General features: G+C 39.2%; 1 protein-coding gene across 1 annotated transcript in view; it reads left to right on the top strand.

Moving 5' to 3' along the window:
* The first annotated feature begins 4,339 nt into the window (after positions 1–4,339).
* LOC128779144 (indoleamine 2,3-dioxygenase 2-like) overlaps positions 4,340–17,347 on the top strand; it is a 43,699-nt gene continuing 30,691 nt past the window's right edge. The window contains exon 1 of the mRNA XM_053916538.1: positions 4,340–4,543. Coding sequence (XP_053772513.1) covers positions 4,430–4,543 — 114 coding nt within the window. The 5' untranslated portion in view covers positions 4,340–4,429. The remainder of the gene's footprint in view (positions 4,544–17,347) is intronic.

A 17,347-nucleotide genomic window follows, 5' to 3' on the forward strand; every position in this document is an offset into this window, starting at 1 on the left:
GAATAAACTCAAGTGGATAACAAATTTATATGTGAGTTGTGAAAAAATAAAATCCTTAAAGAAAATACAAGCAGTAATCTCAGACATCTCACATAGCAAAGAGAAAGGTTTTAAGCACAGAAATAACATTATTATATTTGCATAATTGAATCATATTTAAATGAAGGACTGCCCATTGTAAATAAATAAATATTTAAATGACTCTGGCAGTAGTTAAAAAAACATACAGGGGTGGGATAAAATGGGGAGTAATAATAAAGGCAGGGCAATAAGTTTAAAGGTTGTAAAAGTAGTTCACTTCTAAAATAATTGGCAAATATTATGGGATTAGATTTGAGACAGATAAATTAGGGATTTCTTATGATGATATAATATTTCAATATTAAATGGCAAAGGATTGAAAATAATGGCACTTGGATTGGAAATAAAAAGAAACATGAGAAATATTAAGTCAGTAAGATTGGCAAGATTGGTGTTCTGTTGGATGTGATGGAGAGGTGATTTCTAGGTCTCTAAGCAGGTAACTATGGCAACAGAGGTGCTAGGGCCAGCTTCACAGATATGCAAACTGTGTGGTCTCCTGGGATCTTGCATGCAGAAGGGCTCCCTACTAGGCTTAAGGTTCTAGTGTCAGTGTCTTGAAATCCTTAATAATTTTTAGCAAGGGTGCTTATTTTCATTCTTCACTGGAGCCCTCAGATTATATTGCCAGTTCTGAAAGATACTATTCATCAAAGCATGGAATAGATAAGGAAAATGAGCTTTGTTCTCATTATGAGAAAATAAGGGCAAGAACAGCTTTGACCTGTCCCTAGGCTGTGGGCTCTCTGCTCAAGACCTTAAGCTAGTTGCTGGGGGTTTCACAAGCCTTTGCCTCTGCTTTAATGGAAGGTATCTAGTATATGTTTGATGTGTTAAGACATTCCAGATGAAGCATTTATAATGCTTTATAAAGCATTATAAGATGAAGATGACAGGATAGATTCAACTAGAAACAATGTTGGGAGTCATTAGCCTAGAGATGATGGCTGATGTCTTGGAATAGATGAGATCATCCAAGGAAAGGCATGCCTCGAGCGGTTACGAGTGATGACCTTAAATTGTCTGTGCTCCAGTCCTGGCGCTGCCACTTACAAATATATGACCTTAGGCTTTTATTTAACTTTTCCAAGCTGCAGTTCCCTCAAATGAATTATGGGAATAATAATAGTACCTAACTCACAGGGCTACTGTGAGAATTAAATGAGACATTCCACAGGAGATGCTTACCATAGGGTTTAGCACAGGAGAAAAATCAATGAATGTTAGCTATTAGTTTTTTCTCTCTATTTTTAAGCACAATATAACAAGAAGGAATACATGTCATCGGAGAACTTGAGAAGACAGGAGTGTTTTGTGGTTTGTGGGGGGGGGTTGTTTTTTTTTTTTTTTGAAAAGAAGAAGTAGGCCAAAATCCAGATGCCGGAAGAGTTAATCACAGAAAAGACTAGGAAGTCCTATTGAATTTATGAACAAAGAAGCAATTAATAAGCTGGACGGGAACAGTCTCAATGTACCAGTACTCTTTGGGCTGATTATTTTTGACAATACACACTTTGGACTTCATTAATTTGAAACTAAAACCATGTATATCTGATGTGATATCCTATTTTTTCCTTTTCTGAATACTTCTTGGTCCATTTCCAAAAAATCCTAATACCCAGTTTAAGAGAAACAGAACCCTTGTTGTGTACTGATAGTAGTGTGACTCATGGGAAAGCTAATTATAGAGCATAAGACTATGGAACTCCAGCCGTTACCGCTAAGAGGGGAAGTTCATGGACAAAATTATGTTTGACCAACTTCCTCTTGGTAAATAAGAAAGATGCAAAGTAGAGCTTCATAGAGGGTGTGGCCGCTGTGGTCCTTGTTGTAGGGGCTGTGCTTAAAGTGGACTGCAGAGACCAGCACACACCTCTACCTGGCATTAAGACCCCAGTTCTAAAAATGTAGAGCCCACAATAAGACTCTGATCGATTATTCATTTAACAAACATTTACTGAGCTCCAGACACTGGGAGATACAAAACTGGGTGGGATATGGGTTCTACAAGGAGCTTACAATAACAGACAAAATGAGAGAAATACATTAATAACAATCAAACCAGGTAGAACTTGAAATCTGACATGAAAGAAGTCCAAGGTGATTGTAGAATTTTGCACAGCTAGAAAGGTACTTGGGGGCCAGGTAATGGACATCCTTAAGTGCCAGGCCAAGGAAATTGGAACTTTATTTAATTTACAGTGAGGAGTTCTTCAAAGGTTTAATGGCAGGACCCAAGATGTACAACTGACCCACGAGTACCATGGACCTAAATCTGGGGAAGAATGAAGATCAAGACTGAATATGCAGATTTGGGGGCCTGGGCATAGAACTGATGGTTATGATCAGACAAAAACACATAAGAACACTGAGGCAGAGAAACAGTTATAGTAACACTGCAAATATTTATATGTTCAGGGCTGAAATAGAAAAATAGGGTGTAGTAACTGAAACAGAAAAGATAAAGTCAGAATGGTAGGAGAGAAAACCAGAAAAACACGATATTAAAAAAAGGATTTTTAGAATGGGGGGAAAGAGCATCGTAAAATATCTTATATAAACATTCTTATTTCCTACAGAAGTAGAAAGAGAGACTTGGTATTAAAATTCTCACTTTTGTTTCCCACTTGTTATAAAGCCACATAGCTAGTAGCTGAGAGGGTGGAGACTCTTACGTAAGGAGGCCTGGCTGACTTACAGTGAGAAAGTTCTGGGCTTAGGGGCAGCAAGTCAGAATTCTAGTCCAAATCTGATGTGAACTCCCAGGATGGTACTTGCTAAATCATTTCACTCTCATAAATCTTCAATCTGTCATATATTTAATGAGGGCGTTGAACTAGATTATTTATTCTATCATGTTCCTTTCACTTCTGATAATTGATGATTCTGTGCTTTTACAATGTTACAGAAATTTCTTGAGAGAGTGCAGAAAAGTAGATGAAAAGTAATGACTAGCATAAACAAAAATAACTAAGTCATCTTTTAATCCAAGATTGCCGGAAAGAAGATGATTAAACACATAAAGTTTGAGAAATTGCATTTAGAAGGCATAAGAAACTGAACTTGGAGACTGGTAGGATATTGGGCTGAATGGACGTAGATAATTGAGGATGTCTGTGAGGTGTCTGATGAACCATGAATCAATTAGGCTACTTTTGACTTGCAACCTGCCAAACTCAACCCTCCGTGGGAACCGTTAAATGAATTATCAGAGCACTTCCTTCTCGTAGCTTTTATATTTAAATTACAGGATGGGAGGTGGGAGAAGATGTGGACAGATCAATTAGCTTCCACATAAATTCGTTTACAAGCTAGGTTTAGGGTCCATTGGACAAAAGGCAGAGTCTTCAGAATTCTTACAGGGCAGATCTATGGCCTAGAGTTTACTGCTCCATATTAAAGTGAATTCAAACCGTGATGGCCCCTCTGACAGGCAACCTGGCAGCCTGATCTAGTGAACAGAGCGGAGGCTTGGAAATCAGGATACCTCAACTCTGGTCCTCACTCTGTTATTAATTAGTGGCATGAAAATGGACATGGTTTTTCACATGGGTGTACCTTGGTTTTCTAGGCTGTAAAATGGATCTGGTAGTACCTACTTCATAGGTAAAATCACTCATCTTAGTGACAGATTCTCAAAAGATGTTTGATAAAAGTCGAGGGTTAGATCAAACCTGTTCAGGCTCTTCTCAAGTTTGTTAGTATCTACTAGTTGTTTGGTTAAACTTAATAATATATATATATCCTCCTTTAATGTGCTCCAAGATTTTTAAAAATGACAAAATATTGTCTTTTAAAGGAAGTCAATGCAATTATAATCTTAGAATATATTTTTCAAACTACATACAAAAATACAAAACCCTCCTGAGGTTCTGATACACATGGAGTCCTCCTTCCTACCCTACTCACCACCAGTCACTGAAATATCTTCCCGTGTGTCACTAACTTCTGCTTTAAATAGTTTTTTTCATTTTGGATAAAGACCCAATAGTCAAGGTTCATTGTGGATCAGATTCCTATCAGGGGATTTGCGATGAGCTATGACCAATTTGTCTCTGGGTCTAAAAAACGATCATCTCATATTACACGTCTATGAAAAACACTGAGTTTTTTTCTGAGGTGATTTTTTATTTTTGCTTGCTTATTTTAATAAGCAGTCTTTAGTTATTTACTCAGCCTGGTGTCAGAGAAAGTTCATGGCAGTCTGGAATTCAGCCTCTGGGCAAGGTTCTCCCCTGCTGCTGCAACACTGCTCAGCTGACCCAAATGCAAAAACGCTATTCTGAAGTCCTTTGACATTTCTGGAGCAGGGAGCAGTGGTCTCTTCAGTAGCAGCTTCAGGGCAGATATGTCAGACAAAACTATGGAACGTCAAAGTCCGAATTTAAAGGCAGCGCTGTCATTATCTTTAGGAAGATTTCACATTTCTGAAGATTATGGGTTTCTTCTTCCAAATCCTCTGGTAAGCATGGAGCCTTTGATCAGGTCGGAATAAGTTTATGGAGATGCTGGCTTGTTTGTTTGTTTGTCTGATATAGCCATTAAGAGAAATGCAACACAAATACCAAGTTGTTGATCTAGGGAAAATGCAACAAATAATGCAACGCATACTTACCAACAAAAGAGAAGTGAGAGCTACCGCAGAGGACAGTCCAAATGGAATGTTTTAATCTCAGGGTTTGTTTGTTTTTTTTTTGTAATAGATTGTCAGTTCAGTAAACTTATGAGAAAATCTAGTAGTTATAAAAAGAAAGACAGAACTTAGAGATCAATTATATGGGCAAATCAGTTTATCTCAGCTAGCTAGTGGGACATAAAAGAAATCACAAAGGACCTTGAGTGCTTTGGGGCTGGTGGGAGGAACTAGATATTTACAGAGAAGTGGAAAAAACTGTTGATAAGGTTGAGAAACCTATTTCTTAATTCTACTTAAGATTCAATCTATAATGTAATTTTTTATCAGTTAACTTTTATTTACACAGTTTCCTGTTTGAATGTAGTCTGAGGCCTACAGTGTCCTAAGTGTAAGAATTCACAGAACTTATAACCACTCCCTTTTACCTTTGGGCTAGCTAAAGTCGAGAAGAAGTGACTTTCCCAAAGTCATACTAGTGACGAAAGCAGCACTAGTACTCAGGACTCTTGGCATCTTTTTCTAATACTGCATCATAAATAAGGGGCAAGACCATTCAGTTTAAATCTAAGGATCCAATGTTACTATCATTGCAATAATATTATATCCAAGTTTTTCCTCCCACAAGCATAAATTGTCATTTAACTGTGATTAAAGAATGGTCTGGAATTCAATGAGCTTTTATTGAACACCTACTCTGATGCTTATTCACTTCAGAGAGTTATTAGAAAAATACAGATGAAGATAGATAGGACCCATTCGCTGGTTTTAAGAGAGTTAAAAACTCTCTTGTAGAGCTCTTACTTGTGAAGCCATGTAATACAGCTGCAAGTCATTTGAGCATCATAAGTAATAGAAGTAAAACTTCAATGTGTTATGCAGAGTAGGACTGTCCCTTAGTACTGGGTTAGGTTCTCTGATGCCGCTAGGGTCATGATGACCCCAGAGTCTCTGTTTATTAGGAACTGAAGAGATCCCCATGATGTGGGACTTTCACGCTAAACCATGCATCAGTCATCCTAACTCGCGCTTACAGACTCATGGAACCTTCAGTGAATGACGAGTAGTGCCTGGCCCTCAGTTTTCACACCTACTCAATGGAGATCTAGTGCCACCCCCACCCACTGGATTGCTATGGAGCATGAAAGCACTTTGATAAATGGAGTGTGAGGACTAAGAAACCAGTTCTCCTGACCCTCAGCCCATTGCTTGTTAAAACTCCATTCTGTGTATGTAATTTGACTCAGGAATATTCCCATCAACCCTAGTTCACAAGGAGGAAAAGGCCCATAGGCCAAGAAGGTCTTATTGGCATAAAATATGTACACTGAGCTGAGGAAAAATATTATAAAGTATATAAACATCGTGTAGGGCCACAGTGAATGAGTTCCCCTCTTTGCAGTTTTTCTTAAAAAGAGAGAGAAACACCATCAAGCTGGGATGCACCAAGGCAGAGCATGTTTGTCCTGTGGTTCAGTTGGATATCATCTACTAGAAATTCCCATTTCTGAGGTCATAAAAAAAGTCTCTGAAAAACTGTGTTTATTTTTCCACAATTGCATGCCAGATTTTTAAAAAAGTGTAGTTGTTTCTTTCAGTTTTAGTTTTCTGTCATTTGTGTGAGAGGTTTAAACATCTCCCTTTCTGGGAAAAGACAGAGAAGTAGGAATCCATCCCTGGTTACTCCACCCATCTGGAGAGATTCTGTCATCGGGGTCATCAGGCAGCAGAACTGTTGCAACTGATCAGAAGGGAAAATATCAGTCACAGACTTTGCTAAGAGCATGAGTTAGCTTTGCTTTCCTTTAGTTTAAAGCAGGCTCTGATTCACGTCAGCTGGCCCAAAGATGTCTTTTCAGCAAGCTTAGTTGCATACTATAAATATTTACTTCAATGTCTCTCTGAAAAAAACACAGTCAAGCTAATGAACAAGCAAACATTCTGGCTTTGGGGAGAGAGGAATGACTCCGTCTACTCTACTGTCTGTATAAGATCTCAAACATTTCCAGGGTCCCATGTTTCATATGGGTGATGTATATGTCTCAGGCTCATGTCCATAAATATGCCACAAAAGTCTTTTGGAAGATCATGAGTGAGTGAGTGAGTGTGTGTGTGTGTGTGCTTGGGTCGGGGGAGGGGGGGAGTACATTTTCTTTAGACACAAAGAACATGAGGAAATTGGCAGGAAAGTAGGGATGAGGTGGATATGGCAGGAGATTAGATTGGAGTAGAACTGAGAGACCTTGAAAGTTAGCCTCAGGAATTTGGCTTGCACACGTGACAATAATGCAACTGGCATTTGAAAAATTTCCTAGCAGAATGTTAAGTGCAGGGTGGGTTAGAGCAGTAGTTCCTGGACTGTACCCGACAATTGTTTCAGTGGGGGCGGCTTTAGAAAATACTGATACTGCAGCCCCACCCAGAACAGTTAATTCTGAATCTCTAGCCTAAGCAGCTCAGGGGTTGATAAGCGTGGAATACCTAGAGGATGGTGCAGGTTCAGGGGAGAAATGGGGGCTCCACTTGAAAGGCTGGGTGTGGACATAAAGGAGCCATGGTCATGAGAAACACTGAAAAGGGTCTTGGAAGTAGTTTAAGCACAAAAACAAAGGAAAGGAGGACTTTTAAATGTACCGTGGAGCAGAAGGAAAGGACTAGTGCAAATAGTCACGGGGGTCTGGGAAACTCTATTCCTTAGAGTCATCAAGCAACCATTTAGGAAAAATAAATACATATATACTCTCCTGTAGAAATTCAAGATACTTAATAGAAGCAGAGGATTCCAGCTGCTTAGAAGGAAGAGTAGCAAAATAATTGCCACAGGAGGCTATAGTTTCCAGATAGAAGTTACAGGTAGGAAAAATTCAGGTATTTCTCTGAAAAATTGGTATCTTTGCTAGGGTCTGGAGCCTGCCTCATCATGCTGAATAGGAATCTGAGGCAATGATGGTAATACAGTAGAAACACAGACAAAGAGATATCAGACTTCGTATCAATTAGTGTTAATTGATAAAGAAGGAGGTTGGAGGGATATGGATTTCCATTCCAAAATTTAAGAACCAAGAAAGATGAGTAGAATCCAAGGGGAAATGGCCAGACAGGCATGACGAGAAGAGGGAGGAGGGACAGCCAAGATAGTGCTCTGGAAACCAGAATGTTAAACAATGAAGCAGATTAGAGTTTTCTTACTCAGGATATTTTGAAACAACATGGAGAGAGGTGAGCTGACAGATCCTAAGAAAGGATGAACACATTAGGCATGGGAAAATACACACCTGCTACTTTTAGTCAAAATGAGGCTCAGGAAGTATACTAGTTTCCTCCAGCTGGTGTAGGAAATTACCACAAGTTTGGTGGCCTCCAACAACAGAAATTTATTTTCTCAGGGTTGTGGAGATCAGAAAGAAGTCCGAAAGGGGGCTGTCCACAGACCCATTCTCCCTCCAAAGGCTCTAGGAGAGAGTCCTTCATGCCTCTTCCATCTTCTCGTGGCTCTGTGGTAGAATGACTTCACTCTCTCCCTTCCGCTTCATATGGTCTTCTCCGTGTCTGTCTTCCCCTTCCTGTCTTCTCTTACAGGGACACATGTCATCGGATCCACACTGATTCAGGTGATCTCTTGTGATCACGAACTAAGTTACATCAGCAAAGGCCCTTTTCACAAATAAGGTTACATTCAGTTTCCAAGTGGGCATATTTTGGGTGTGGGGGAGGGGCAGCACTCAACCCATTCCAGGGAGCCAGGTAAAAAGTAAAGAGTTAGAGGGACCCGGGCAACGTGAACAGAAACTTTGTTTTGCCCTGAGATTCCCAAACCTGACCTCGTAGGCATGAGAGAGTGGAAGATGATGAACAGTCAGAGGGCAAAGTATAAAATGGTTAAGGAGGCTCATGACATACGCCAATGTCATTGACTGGTTTTGTCACACAATGTTAACCCATGTTCACCGGTATGATGTTGATATGCTGAAGGTAATTCATATCTTATGCTGGCAAATTATAGTTTTAAGGTGAGAGGAAAGCTAGAATAGGAGACAAGTGTAGGCGAAGGGGCAATTAAGTTAGCCCACGTAAGCTCAAGTCCAGCCTTGTTTTAGTTAAGTGGGAAAGAGTCTTCTCTCCTGCATAACTTGAAAAGGGGAAACTAGAATCATGTTTCTGAGACTGTGGCCTGTGGAATGGGAAAGAGAAAAGAGGAGCAAAGATGTTCTTGAGAGTGCATGAGCACTAAGGAACCCAGTATATTTATTCTCTGATATAAAAACAAAATTCATATGTTGCAGTGATAACTTGCAACTGACAGACACTGTCGTACAATTTTGGTTTCTTCATTGTTTTTTCATCTGAGGTCTTTGAATCCTTGGGAAATTATTCTCTGGGAATTATGAGCATTTTTCCTTTAAGACAATTTTGTATATTAATCTAGTGGAGAAATAGTAGGTAGTCCACATGACAGATTCTGATTAACAGCAAAGGTAGAGTTAATCACAGTCATACTAGTTTCCGTTTGAACTCCATCTAGATCTCTGATCTGTTTTAAAATTAGCAAGTGATATTTAATTTCTTTGAACCTTATTTTTTTTTGGTGAGAATAAAATTTCATGGACGTGCTATAGGTAAGGAAGTAAGAAATCAATAAAAGTTAGATATTACTAATACCTAAAAGCCCCATATAATTCTTACACTCTGGTTATAAACTCTGGTTAATGAGTCCCATAAATTAAAAATCCACTGTATGAAATCTTACTTCACATTTCTCTTTACTGATAATTTATTTTATTATTAATCTTTAGAAATTCAAAGACAACTGACATATGGTGGATGTGGTGGCTTATCATACACTGCAACATTCTTATGAAAACATATTCTAACCGTGGCAATTTTATTACTACACTGATGGAACCATATTAAATAAAAATTGGAAATATTTAAAAATATAAAACTAATTTTTCATAGCTACACCACAAAATCAAAATACCTTTGATGTTTGGAGATACATAATTTACTAAGAGTGTGTATGTGTGTGTGTGTTTGCAAAATTATGAAGCTGTAACCTAATTTCACATCCAAATCTATTCTGCACTTTTAACTCAAAGCTATAAAAAAACACTTTGCCTGAAATCAATCAGTCTAAATATAGCTTTAATGGCTGTGTCAAATTCCATTTGTATGATAAAACATTGAAATTTACATGGATTAGACATTTGGTGAATTTTAATTTATTTTCTTTACAAATAAAATGGATATGTAAAACTTCTGTGTTTGTTCTACCCTCAATGTTTTAATTCAAACCACAAAATTTCCTTATTTGTCCTAAAAATAACTTGTAATCACTATCTAATTCTAAGAACAATTATTTAAAACCCTTTCCTACCTTTCATTCTAATCTCCAACCACTTGCTCTGTTTCTCTAGAGTAAAATTACCTTTCCCCAGTTTACTCTTCTCTCAGTGTTTTTGGCTTTTTATTCATTATTTCAATGTAGTGAATCTTTTTCACTCCTTTCTATGTCTAAGGGCACTTAGGTAGTGCTTATGATACAGATGTGAATAAGACCAATGCGAGCTCTGTACTCCCAGACTGAAGAAATGTTGACAAAGAGTATGAGATGAGAACAAAAATATTGGGCATCCTACATGGACTAATTAATTTGGTACCAATTAAAAGTTATAGTCTTTAATATTTATCCAGTCTTTATTATGACAAAAGATTGAGCTCTCCTTCTAGGTGGAGAGAGAGCTCAGAGAAGATGAACTACTCTCTATGATAGATAATATATCATAATTCTTGAGGCCACAGAAATTTTAGGTGGTAAGTTTTTAATTGCATTTTCCATTTTCTCTATGCTTATTGGTCTATTTAGGTTTCCTATTTCTAGACACACACAGAAAAACATCTTTTACAATTGAAATGTGGATTCATTTCAGATTTTCAAATATATTAGCAAAACTTATTTATACTGTTTTTTTTCTATTTTTTTAAGAATTGAGTTTTTAATTTCCTGTTATAGTCCCTTTGTAATATATAATAATATAAAAGTAGCAATTACTATTTAGTTAGTGCTCACTTTGTCCTAGACCTTGTATTAACCTTAACTATATTTTTTCATTCTACACCTCTCAATAATCCTCACTATTCACAGATGATTCTTTTGATAATAATGAATTCAGCCTTTTCTCTGAAATGTACATGCTAGCTCTTCACCTTTCTCTACTTCTGTCCTAGTTCAATCCGTCATCGTTTCTCCTCTGGATTATTGTCCCCACTTTGTCTCTTTATTTCCATGTGTTTGTTGCCCAGCTGTGAAACACTCTCTGCAGAGCAGTGACTCTTCAAAAATAAAAGTTAAACCATGACACTTTGCTCTTTAAAACTCTCCAATTGTGACTTCTAGTCAAGATGGTGGCATGGCTCGCCTCTTCGCACAACAACAACAAAACTACAACTAAAATACAGGACAACCATTGTTCAGAACCATCAGAAATCAAGTTGAATGGAAGTCTGACAACTACAGTATTAAAGAAACCACATCCATCCACACTGGTAGGAGGGGTGGAGATGCAGAACGGGCTGGTCCCACATCCACATGGTGGATAAAAATTCAGGAGGGATATCTCAGGAGTGAGGAATCCCAGCCCCACACCAGGCCCCCCAGCCCAGGGTTCCAGTGCCAAGAAGGTAAGTCCCTAAAACTTCTGGCTGCAAAATCCAGCGGGAATTGAGTCAGTGGAAGAAACTTCTGGATCCCCAAGCAGTTCCTCTTAAAGAACCCACATACTGACTCACCTACACAGATTCACTTCCTCTGTGCTCCAGTGACAGGGTGATGGCTTCAGGGTCACCAGTGGTGTGCAGGGGGAAGCTGAGCTGTATGGCATCAAGGCTAGCTGATACTACAGTCTCTTTTCTGGGCCCTACCCCCACAGAGCTGGCAGACCAGTGTCCTATCAGAGACTCCATCAAACTGACTACACTGTTAGACCCCACCTTGGAGATCCCCAGAGACTCTGCCCCACCCAAATCATGGGCTCATTCAAGCTGCTTTTCTATATGAATGGCAGTCTTGGTTCCTGCTTCACAACTTCCTAAATCCTCTCAAACAAGCAGCAGCTGGCCTCAGTGAGCCCCAGGCTTAGAACTAGCCACCTAGAATAACAGCTTAATTTTGCTTGGAAATCTCCAAGCCCAGCATGTGAGGCAGCCATCTTGGATTGCTTTATAACTCAGGCAGGGTGCCCTGGGCAAAACACAGGTGAGGGCTGACCTTGGTCTGCAATAGCTAGGAAACCCCAGGGCCAGTATACCCAGTGGGCAGCTACAGACTATTTCAGAGCACTACCACCCTGCCCCTGCACAGCTGATCCTCCACTGAGGGCAGAGGTTGGTGGTAAGTGGTCACAGCCAATCCTTGCAGCTGACTGGCCTGGGTACATCCCTCCCATTGATCTGCTAACAGCAACCAAAGTTCAACTACAAGAAGAGGGTTTACTCACCCCACAGGTAGGGCACACCTCATGTACTCAGCTTGGGTGATAGGAGAGGCTGTACCGATGGACCCTACAGGACACCTACTACATTAGGCCACACAACCAAGACATGGAGTCGTAGCAGCTCTACCTAATACATAGAATAAAATGCAAGGAAGCTGACAAAATGAAGAGACACAGAACATGGCTCAAATAAAAGAACAGATCAAAATTCCAGAAAAAGAACTAAACAAAATGGAGATAAGCAGTCTATCAGATGCAGAGTTCAAAACACTGGTTATAAGGATGCTCAATGAACTTAGTGAGGACCTCAACCACATAAAAAAGATCCAGTCAGAAACACAGGATACACTAATTAAAATAAAGAACAATTTACAAGGAAACAACAGTAGAGTGGATGAAGCTCTGAGAATCAAATCAATGATTTAGAACATAAGGAATTAAAAACAACCAATCAGAACAAGGAGAAAAAAGAATCCAAAAATGAAGACAGTGTAAGCAGCCTGTGGGACAACTTTAAGCAACTCAACATTCGCTTCATAGGGATGCCAGAAGGAGAAGAGAAAGAGCAAGAAATCAGAAATCTATTTGGAAAAATAATGAAAGAAATCTTCCCTAATTTGGTGAAGGAAATAGACATGCAAGTCTGGGAAGCACAGAGGGTCCCAAACAAGATGGATGCAAAGAGGAGCACACAAAGACACATCATAATTAAAATGCTAAAAGTTAAAGAGATGGGAGGGGGGTTGTGGGAGAATGAGTGAAGAGGCAAGGGGGTTAAGAAATACAAATAGGTAGATACAGAATAGCCATGCACATGTAAAGTACAGTATAGGAAATGGAGTAGCCAAAGAACTTACATGCATGACCCGTGGACATGAACAATGGTGGTGGGATTGCCTGAGGGAATAGGGGGTGGTGGGTGGAGGGGGGCAAAGGGGGAAAATCTGGACAACTGTAATAGCACAATCAAAACAATATAATTTTAAAAACCTCTCCAATTGCTCTTTAGAACAAAATCAAATGTTTTAGTGCATTCTACAAAGCCCCCCATGCCACATACCTTTCTCTTCAAAGTCATCTAATATTTCCTTTTCCTCACATTAATTTGCTGTAATGTCACATTGGCCTCTTTCTATTGAAACTTGTCTTTTATTTCTTTTAAAACCATCTGCTTCAAATTCTAATCTCTCTGAGACTTTAAATTCTAATTTTTATGATATTAAGATTGTCACCCAACTTCCCTTTGTTGATATTTGTCTGGTTTATTTTTACTCAAACTTTTACCCTTTCTGTGCTATTTTCTGCTTTTTAACTTTTTTTATTGAATTTGTTGGGATGGGATTGGTTAATAAAATTATGCAGGCTTCAGGTGTGCAATTCTGAAATGCATCATCTTTGTTATTTTTTTAACCAGAAGTTTTAGTTAACCTGTGTTGATTTAACAAAGAGTTTATTATTTCTATAAATACTTTACTGTAAATAGTCTATTCTCTTTTAGGTTATAAGTCTGTTGAGAACAATTATCCAAAATAAAGCAAAAGGATGACTGCGTGCTCATTCAATACTAGCCTGGAGCACTAACAGTCTCACTCTATGGTTGTTTAAATCACGTATCTTACATGCTGCTTACGATTGGTTGTGGCGCAATCTCTGAAGTTACAAGTTAACTTGTAATTTCTATGTGAAAGAACTGAAAATGATTTCTGTTGAGTAGAAAATATAACCCTAAAACTTATGATTGTACGGCTCTCTAGGACATTAATAACTTATATCATTGTTTTTACTCTGCAAATCTCGGTTTATTTAAAAAAATGTTTTTTATTGTTGTTCAGTTACAGTTGTCCCCGTTTCCCCCCATTACTCTCCCTTGCCCCACCCACCCCAACCTCCCACATCCAATCCTCCCTCCTATTGTCCTTGTCCATGGGTCATCTATACGTGCTCCTTGACTTAACCCTCCCCTTTCTTCCCCTGTTATCTCCCTCCCCCTCCCCTCTGGTCACTGGCAGTTTGTTCTTTGTTTCCATGTCTCTGGTTTTGTTTTGCCCACTTGTGTGTTTTGTTGATTAGGTTCTGCTTATAGGCGAGATCATAAGATATTTGCCTTTCACCACCTATTTCACTTAGCATGATGCTCTCCAGCTCCATCCATGCTGCCTCGAATCTTAAACCTAACAATTTGATTTCAACATTGTTTTCTTTAACTCTGCAAACATGCAGTTTATCAAGTCCTTTTGAAACAACTGTGCCATCTGGCTGATGTCCTCATTAATGATCGAACTACTGTATTTTGCCATATATAATGTACACCCACATTTTTGTGCTCATTATACGTGGGATTTTACACCTATTATTACACCTATGATATGTAATCATTATACCCATGTATAATGTGCATCCTTATTTCCCCCTAAAAAATCGGGGCAAAAAAGTGTGTATTATTTTGGACACATGTTTTATGTTGGCTTTAGTCATTTTAAAAATTTTTTGAAAATTATACCTTGGCAGATGTAAAAATCTAGGAAAAGAGTAACATAAAATTTTTTAAAAATTGGTTTTAAAGGAAAGCCAAATATTTTATATTATTATTGCCCATTCCACTCTTGGTCTCCTGATTATTGGATTAAGGGAAAGAAAAACCTATAAAGTATCTTTAATTTCCTATCCCCTGCACCAGCCCTCCACCCCTCTCCCCCAACCCCTACCATTCTCCATGTGTTTTTTCTGAGAGGTAATTGAAAGTACTCTGAACTTTGAGTCAGAAGAACTTCGACCTGCCCACTGACCAGATATCTAACCTTGGCAAGTTACTCAACTGCTCTGGGCTTTAACTTCCTCTATTTCAAAAGGGAAATGATAAGATCCTTTGTCCTAACTTATAACATGTACAGCACAAGTGTAGATCCATTAAAGATGTAAACATCAGCAATAAAACTGGAAGTACTCTAAAAGACATACTCTTGGGATTGGAATAACTTCCTAAGCGTGATTTAAAGAGCAGAAGCATAAAGAAAAGCATTGGTTCATTTGACTACCCTGTTATCATTGGGTGTTTCACACACATGCACACAAAATGCAAATGACCAAAGCAAATGAAAGCACATTCAGCTTTATTGATAATCGTAGAAATGCAAATTTAAATAATAGAATGATCCTGTAAGTTTATTAAATATTGAAATGATTATATTTGCCCTGGCTGGTGTGGCTCAGTGGACTGAGCACCGTCCTGCGAACCAAAGGGTAGCTGGTGTGATTCCCAGTTAGGGCACATGCCTGGGTTGCTGGCCAAGGTCCCCAGTAGGGGGTGCGTGAGAGGCAACCACACAGTGATGCTTCTCTCCTCTTTCTCTCTCCTTTCCCCTCTCTCTAAAAATAAAGAAATAAAATCTTTAAAAAAATTCTTTTAAAATGATTAAATTTTACAAATAAAGACTGAATCATAAATATCAAAAAAATAAAGAAATAACTATAGAATTTTAATGCAAATACTGTAATACATATCATGCCTTATAAAATGACAAGACAAAAAAGTTTGGTAATGTTCAATGTTGCTAAAATCATAGATAAACTGGCACTTCCTTTGGGCCAGGGGGATGGGAGTGACTTCAACCCGTGATATAACTGCGAGGCAACTCCCCCTGGTTACAGTGCCTGAGTAAGAGCTTGGAGATGATCGGCTCCACACAACAGGGCCACACCTGCCTGGACTTACTATGGCAGCCCAGTAACCTGGAAAATATGGGAATGCTGGCAGCTGTGGCCAATCATGGGAGGAGTCAGAAAAGGTGCGGCAGAGGAAGACTGGTACTGGAATTTAAATCCAGGCATCGCAGCCTGGAGGAGGGGGGGGGGGGGTTGGGACCATGAGGCTTGGGCAGAGAAGAACCACGGACTTCTATTTCTTTTTCTGAGATATGGTACCCCAATTGTGCAGAGGGGGAAGAAAGGATTGTGTGTTTGTGGGTATTCTAAGGGACTTTGGGATCTCGATGAAGACATTAAGTTGTTACTCTTAGGTTTGTATAACTCTTTAAATAAATAACCCCTTTCATTTTCATCAATCTCTGTCATTGAGAGGCGTCTTTCCCTGGTGGCAGGCAAGGCAAACCTAGTACGGCATGGGGGAGCCCCAGAGCACAAATGTGGGTCCATTCAGTAATAATATGTCGTTCCCTCCACCCCAGGTCTGTTCTGTAACAATATCTTTAAACCCTTTCTCCCCTTTCTGATCATTTTTGAGGTCCCCACAGCACCTTTTCAAGCTCTTGGGTACATCAGCTTCACCTACAGAGTTTGCTAAAACACTTACTGCTGGGACCCCTCCACAGCAGGTCTGGGGTGGGGGTCCCAGAGTTTGCATTGCTACCAAGTTCCCAAGTGATGCCTAATTGCTGGACTGAGGACCGGAGCTGGAGAGGCCAGCAGCTCTCAAAACTCACGATTTTCTTGTGTTTTGGGGGAAATACAAAAGTTCAAAAACTAGAACTTTTTAAAGATGGGAGAAGATAAAAAGAGAAGGAAGGGAAAGACTCCTCTCACAATCTAAAGGGAAAGAAAAAGTAAATATTAAAGACTAGAGCAGGGGTGTCAAACTCATATTCACCAGGGGCCACATCAGCCTCACGGTAGCCTTCAAAGGGCAAATGTAATTTTAGGACTGTGTAAATGTAACTACTCCTTAATGAGGGGCAAGGAGCTCAGCATTGCCGCGGGGCAGAAACAAGGTGCGGGGCTGGATTAAGCAGGGTGGAGGGCCTTGTGTTTGCCTCCTGTGGACTAGAGTGTCACCTAGACTGAGGCAAAGTGTAGTATTTAATAATTTCCATGCAAGTCAGGAAGCAGAAATCAGATGCTTAATGTCATTCTCAAGACAGGATTCCTTCTCTAAGCATCAGAGAGGCAAGCGCACAGGTGATGATTTAGTTACAACTTCTTTTCTTGAAACCTAGTTTAAAAGACCTGAATATTACAACTCTGCACCTTTGATTTTCCTTTTGAAGACTATATTTTATTGTTTCTGTAACTATATTCAATTTTGTTCATAAAACATATGCATCATATAATTGAGACAAAAAAGTTGTCAGTTCAGAGTTTACTATAAATCTCTGTCTTCTTTCTTACCAAAAGTCTTAACTCTTCTCTT

The sequence above is a fragment of the Desmodus rotundus genome, chromosome 13, assembly GCF_022682495.2.
Source record: "Desmodus rotundus isolate HL8 chromosome 13, HLdesRot8A.1, whole genome shotgun sequence".
Classification (NCBI taxonomy): domain Eukaryota; kingdom Metazoa; phylum Chordata; class Mammalia; order Chiroptera; family Phyllostomidae; genus Desmodus; species Desmodus rotundus.